Below are 7,060 nucleotides of genomic sequence, written 5' to 3'. Positions count from 1 at the left end.
ATGCATAGGAAGAATCAATATCATGAAAATGGCTATACTGCCCAAGGTAATTTATAGATTCAATGCCATCCCCATCAAGCTACCAATGACTTTCTTCACAGAATTGGAAAAAACTACTTTAAAGCTCATATGGAACCAAAAAAGAGCCGGCACTGCCGAGACAATCCTAAGCCAAGAGAACAAAGCTAGAGGCATCATGCTACCTGACTTCAAACTATACTATAAGGCTACAGTAACCAAAACAGCATGGCACTGGTACCAAAACAGAGATATAGACCAATGGAACAGAACAGAGCCCTCAGAAATAATGCCATATATCTACAACTATCTGATCTTTGATAAACCTGACAAAAACAAGAAATGGGGAAAGGATTCCCTATTTAATAAATGGTGCTGGGAAAACTGGCTAGCCATATGTAGAAAGCTGAAACTGGATCCCTTCCTTACACCTTATACAAAAATTAATTCAAGATGGATTAAAGACTTAAATGTTAGACCTAAAACCATAAAATCCCTAGAAGAAAACCTAGGCAATACCATTCAGGACATAAGCATGGGCAAGGACTTCATGACTAAAACACCAAAGCAATGGCAACAAAAGCCAAAATTGACAAATGGGATCTAATTAAACTAAAGAGCTTCTGCCCAGCAAAAGAAACTACCATCAGAGTGAACAGGCAACCTACAGAATGGGAGAAAATTTTTACAATCTACCCATCTGACAAAGGGCTAATATCCAGAATCTACAAAGAACTTAAACAAATTTACAAGAAAAAATCAAACAACCCCATCTAAAAGTGGGCAAAGGATATGAACAGACACTTTTCAAAAGAAGACATTTATGCAGCCAACAGACACATGAAAAACTGCTCATCATCACTGGCCATCAGAGAAATGCAAATCAAAACCACAGTGAGATACCATCTCACACCAGTTAGAATGGCCATCATTAAAAAGTCAGGAAACAACAGGTGCTGGAGAGGATGTGGAGAAATAGGAACACTTTTACACTGTTGGTGGGACTGTAAACCAGTTCAACCACTGTGGAAGACAGTGTGGTGATTCCTCAAGGATCTAGAACTAGAAATACCATTTGACCCAGCCATCCCATTGCTTGGTATATACCCAAAGGATTATAAATCATGCTGCTATAAAGACACATGCACATGTATGTTTATTGTGGCACTATTCACAATACCAAAGACTTGGAACAAACGCAAATGTCCATCAATGATAGACTGGATTAAGAAAATGTGGCACATATACACCATGGAATACTATGCACCCATAAAAAAGGATGAGTTCATGTCCTTTGTAGGGACATGGATGATGCTGGAAACCATCATTCTGAGCAAACTATTGCAAAGACTGAAAACCAAACACTGCATGTTCTCACTCATAGGTGGGAACTGAATGAGAACACTTGGACACAGGGTGGGGAACATCACACTGGGGGGCCTGTCGTGGGGTGAGGGGAGGGGGGAAGGGGGAGGGATAGCATTAGTAGATATACCTAATGTAAATGACAAGTTAATGGGTGCAGCAAACCAACATGGCAGATGTATACATATGTAACAAACCTGCACATTGTGCACATGAACCCTAGAACTTAAACTATAATAAAAAAATTAAATTAAATTAAAAACGGAAAAAAAATAAAAGTATCAAGGTTTTAAAAGAAGAAAAAATTGGCCGGGCGCGGTGGCTCACGCCTGTAATCCCAGCACTTTGGGAGGCCGAGGTGGGCGGATCACGAGGTCAGGAGATCGAGACCATCCCGGCTAACATGGTGAAACCCCGTCTCTACTAAAAATACAAAAAATTAGCCTGGCGTGGTGGCGGGAGCCTGTAGTCCCAGCTACTCGGGAGGCTGAAGCAGGAGAATGGCATGAACCCGGGAGGTGGAGCTTGCAGTGAGCTGAGATTTCGCCACTGCACTCCAGCCTGGGCGACGGAGAGAGACTCCGTCTCAAAAAAAATAAAAATAAAAAGAAATTGAGGACTTGCCACAGATTAGAGAACACCTAGGAGATTTCATAACAAAACACCTAGGAGATTTCATAACAGGATCCTGGATATTGGATCCTGGACTGGATCCAACGAAGGACATTAGTGGGAAAACTGGCAAAATTTGGGTAAGGTCTATAGGTTAAACGATAGTAATGTTAATTTCCTGGTTTTGATAATTAAACTATGATTATGCAAGATGATAACAGACGAAACTGGGCGAAAGGTATATAGGAACTCTTTGCTGTAGTTTTGTACACCTAAAATCAATTCGGGCCAGGCATGTTGGCTCACGCCTGTAATCCCAGCACTTTGGGAGGCCGAGGTGGACGCATCGCTTGAGGTCAGGAGTTAGAGACCAGCCTGGCCAATGGTGAATTCCCCTCCCTACTAAAAATACAAGAATTAGCTGGGTGTGGTGGCGGGCATCTGTGATCCCAGCTACTCGGGAGGCTGAGGCAGGAGAATCACTTGAACCCGGGAGGCGGAGGCTGCAAGGCGCGGATATCGCGCCACTGTACTCCAGCCTCCGCGACAGAGCGAGAATCTGTCTCAAAATAAATAAATAAATAAATAAATACATAAATACATAATTAGTTCGAATCAAAGGTTAAAAACACTTCAAGTATATGTAAAAAATTGAAAAAAGTTAAAAACACTTCAAGTATATACAATTCAAATAAGATCATCCTTTCAAATATACTCTGTAAGTGAGGCGAAAGTCGCCGCACGCTTGAGTGCACCTCTTTTCACATAGGTACGACGCTTAATTCTTACCGGGAGGCTCTGCGAGAGAGCAGCGCGAAGCGATGGCTTTTGGGCCCGGGGACGGACCGTAGCGCGTAGCCGGAAGCGGGGGCGCGGAGGCGGGTCTGAGGTTTGGTGGGTGGGGGGCAGGCCGCGGGCAGCTGTCCGGCTCCTTTTGACAGCTGCCAGTGCGAACGGCTGCCAGCATGTCATCAGTGAGCCCCATCCAGATCCCCAGCCGCCTCCCGCTGCTGCTCATCCACGAGGGCGTCCTGCTGCCCGGCTCCACCATGCGCACCAGCGTGGACTCGGCCCGCAACCTGCAGCTGGTGCGGAGCCGCCTTCTGAAAGGCACGTCGCTGCAAAGCACCATCCTGGGCGTCATCCCCAACACGCCTGACCCCGCCAGCGACGCGCAGGACCTTCCGCCGCTGCACAGGTAGGCCTGGCTGCCCCTACGGCGGCGGCGGGCGGCGCGGCCTCCTCTGGGGACTCGGGCCCAGGCCACGGCCTGCCTTGAGCACGAGGCTCGGTTCGGGGCGGCCTTCGCGGCTCGGTTTCGCCTCTCCGGTGCTATCACGTGCAAAATGGGGATGACAGATACCTGCCCCATGACCATGAATGAGATCGTTGTGAAGTAGTGCCTGACATCTGGTGAAACTACACAGTTCCCTACCGTTCTGGATAATTTAATTTGAATCCTCTTTCTCCCCCGCAATTCCTCGCCCTCGGTCTTCAGCCCCCGAGGCCAGTGCTTTTAACTTTTCAGGCCCTTTCTTTCTCCCCGGTGATCTCTGCCTTCACTTTCCTTCGTTTTCCACCTTTCTTCCCACTGCCCTTTCCTCCTATCCGCCTCCCCTTTTCCGTCACCCATCATTTTTGTCCGCTGAGGCATTCTCTGCTCCGTGAGTTTTAACTTTTCCTGTTTCATTCCTAAACTGCACTATTTGTGGGTGCCTTCTATACTCCCTGCCACCCTTTTCTTTCTCCCCCTGATCTTTCTGTTTCCCTTTGTAAAGGGCGTTTCCTGCTTACATTTTCGCTGGTCCCTCTTTCTGGAACTTTCCTAGCTTCTCACCTCTGCTGCTTCACTCATAACATTTCTTAGGCCCCAGGCTTACTACTGTATTGCCCAATACCGTCGCCCTATTGGTGTGACTTTGGGTGAGAGCCTTAACCTCTATTTCTTTTAGTCTGTAGTTTGGAAACTGACAGCATCCATCTCTTAGGCATGTTATGAAGAATAAATTGAATAATGTGTATATTCCGCTTTGCACTATGCATGATGGATGACTGTGCTGTCCAGTACTGTGTAGTGCATGTGGCTCGTCAAATTGAGATGATAGAGTTGCCAGTTGTCCTGGTTTGCTGGGATTGTCTGTTTTGGCATTGAAAGTCCTATGTTTTAGCCTCTCCATCCCAGGGAAACCAGGAGGTTGGTCACCCTAAATGTGCTGTAAGTGTACAATACACACCTGATTTTGAAAAAAACTTTTTGATTAATACATTTCATATAGATTAAATGTTGGAACGGTAATATTTTGAGTACTTGGGGTTAATAAAATATTAAGATTCCTGCTGTTTTTACTTTATAATGTGGCCACTAAAATTTTATATGTGGCCCACGTTATATTTTTATTGGACAATGCTGGTATATAGTGTGCTCTCAACAAGTATCTTCAAACTCAGCTCCCAAGCACCCGCCTCCTATTCCTAACTCTACTGGAGGTGTTGTGTTTTCAGTTTAGAGCTTCTCCTTTCCTGGCAGTTATCCCTCATTTTTAAATTAGGGGTTCCTGACTCTGAACGGATTTCCAGAGGGTTGGACATGCCTTATTTTTCCTCAAAATCTTGTGATTATGTACATTTTTTAAAGGGGAATCCTTTGCTTTCTTCAGGTTCTCAAAGGAGACGGGTACCTCCCCCCCACTCCCGTTAAAAGAAAACAAAACAAAGGAACAAAGACCAACAAACCTTCCACAACAGCCCAGTATTCATTTATATTGTAAAAGCCTTGATTTTCTCAAGCATGGAAAATATTTTGGCTCCCATCTGACCTGCTTTGGTTACTGCCTGAGTGAAATTGGTCACATTCCAAATTTCAGTACTCTTTGATAAATTGTATTGGATTCTAGTTTCCCAACATATGACCCTGCTCCTTCTGCTTACTTTTCCCAAATTTTTTTGCCTTCTGTGCCCAGGCACTTAGTTCCCTGTCTAGGCAAGAGTGGTCATGATTAGACTTTTCATTTTCTTTCTGCTGTGCCTATGTATTGATTAGCCATGGCACATTGTGAACTTGAAAAGTCGATTTAGTCACATTTTAAGTTTCACTATTTGTTGGTATTATTCTGGCAAGATTTTGGAGGGTTTTTATTATTTATTCATTTATTTTTTGAGACAGAGTCTCATTCTGTCTCCTTGGCTGAAGTGTAGTGGCATGATCGTAGCCCACCGCAACCTTGAACTCCTGGGCTCAAGTGATCGTCCTGCCTCAGCTTCCGGAGTGGCTGGGACTACAGGCATGCACCACTACACCCAGCTAATTTTTAAATTTTTTGTAGAAATGGGGTCTCACTGTGTTGCCTAGGCTGGTCTCGAACTCCTGGACTCAAGCTATCCCCCTGCTTTGGCCTCTGGAGTAACTGGGACTATAGGCAAGCACCACCATACCCTTCAGGTTTTTAATTTATTTTGTGAAAATCCCTCCAAAACAACAATCCTCAATTCTCCGGCTTGAAAGTAATCACTAATAATCAGATACTATGTGATCTGATCCTTGATGTTCATATTATTGCCTTTAACTGAGTAGCAATGTTAAAATTTAATCATTTAAATTAGAAAACATACATTGAAAAGTCTTCACAGAAGTCCAGCATTATAAGAACTCATCAGACCATCTAGTTATCCTAGAAGTATTGTTTGCTACTTAAAAAGCTATGTGGGAAGATTGTACCATATTCCTTGGTAATAGTTTCCAATGTCTTTTTTTTTCTCTAATAGGGCCTTTAAAACACTCTACTTAAAAAAAAAAAAAAAAAAAAAGCTTTAACAATACCAATACTGAGTTATCCATAGTATTAGCCTGTTTCCATGCACAAGTCTGTCCTTCCCCAGTTACCTGCTTTTCTGTATGGTAGCGCAGAGGTGAGACGAGGGGCTCTGTTCCTGTCTCTTGTTTCCTTTACACCATCCAGGTGACACTGGCTGCAGCCTTCAAGGAGCAGCAGAAGTAATTTGCTCCCAGCGTTCTTTGCCACACAGAGTGGCAGGGTTAGATGTTGACTTACCTCTGCCACTTCCTTGGTGGTTTTGAGTAGTACAGTCCCTTTCTGCACATTAGTGTGCAGGCATGTTGCCTGCAGGAGCCTTTTTAAAGGAGGAGCTTTGGACTTGTCCTGCAGTATAGAACTTGGCTGCCATGCTGAGCCAGGGCACCCTGTGTTTTTCTGCTTAGTAGAACTGCATTTTTAGTGCTTCCTGAGTGACCCATTGTTTTCTTAGTGAAAAGGGGTCATAATTTAGCACTACCTGTACAATATCCTTTCAAGCATTTCAAGATGGTCATCCAGCTTTCTTCCAAATTTACACTTTTCAGGGTACATGGCTTCATTTCCTCATAGTGCCGACTTCTCAGTCCCCCTCACCAGGCTGGTGTCAAACTTGTGGGCTCAAGTGATCCTCCTGCCTCAGTCTCCCAAAGTGTTAGGATTACAGGTATGAGCCACCATGCCTGGCCTATGTTTATAATTCTTGTAGGTAGAAGTGGTACCTATTGTCCATTGTGATGAGAAAAAAGTAAAGTTTGTCTTAAAATATAAGTAAGGAACTCAATTTATTAAATTTAAATTTATCCTTTAAATTTTAAATTTAAATTTATTTCTATTAAATTTTCTTGTAACCACGTGTAACTAAGTTGTTCTACTTTTATTTTTTTGAGACAGGGTCTCACTCTGTCACCCATGCTGGTGCAGTGGTGCCATCTCAGCTCACTGCAACCTCTGCCTCCCAGGTTCAAGTGATCCACCTCAGCCTCCTGAGTGTTTGGGACTACAGGCACGTGCCACAATGCCTAGCTTTTTTTTTTTTGGTGGAAACGGGGTTTTGCCATGTTGCTCAAACTGGTTTCAAACTCCTGAGCCCAAGCGATTCACTTGCCTCGGCCTCCCAAAGTGCTGGGATTATAGGCGTGAGCCACCATGCCATGTTCTACCTTTTTGAATCTCATTTACTCACTCGTAATAAGGAAATAATACTACCTTCTTCATGGGGTGAAAGGAGGTATAAAATGAAGTATACATAGGAA

The 7,060-nt window shown here is 44.0% G+C and overlaps 1 protein-coding gene across 1 annotated transcript in view; it reads left to right on the top strand.

Moving 5' to 3' along the window:
- The first annotated feature begins 2,887 nt into the window (after positions 1–2,887).
- LOC116470591 (lon protease homolog 2, peroxisomal-like) overlaps positions 2,888–7,060 on the top strand; it is a 30,137-nt gene continuing 25,964 nt past the window's right edge. The window contains exon 1 of the mRNA XM_058440375.1: positions 2,888–3,193. Coding sequence (XP_058296358.1) covers positions 2,961–3,193 — 233 coding nt within the window. The 5' untranslated portion in view covers positions 2,888–2,960. The remainder of the gene's footprint in view (positions 3,194–7,060) is intronic.

Source organism: Hylobates moloch, unplaced genomic scaffold (assembly GCF_009828535.3).
Source record: "Hylobates moloch isolate HMO894 unplaced genomic scaffold, HMol_V3 SCAFFOLD_6, whole genome shotgun sequence".
In the NCBI taxonomy this organism is placed as follows: Eukaryota; Metazoa; Chordata; class Mammalia; order Primates; family Hylobatidae; genus Hylobates; species Hylobates moloch.
The sequence above is the reverse complement of the archived record's forward strand: the minus strand, read 5'-3'. Positions and strand labels throughout refer to the sequence as shown.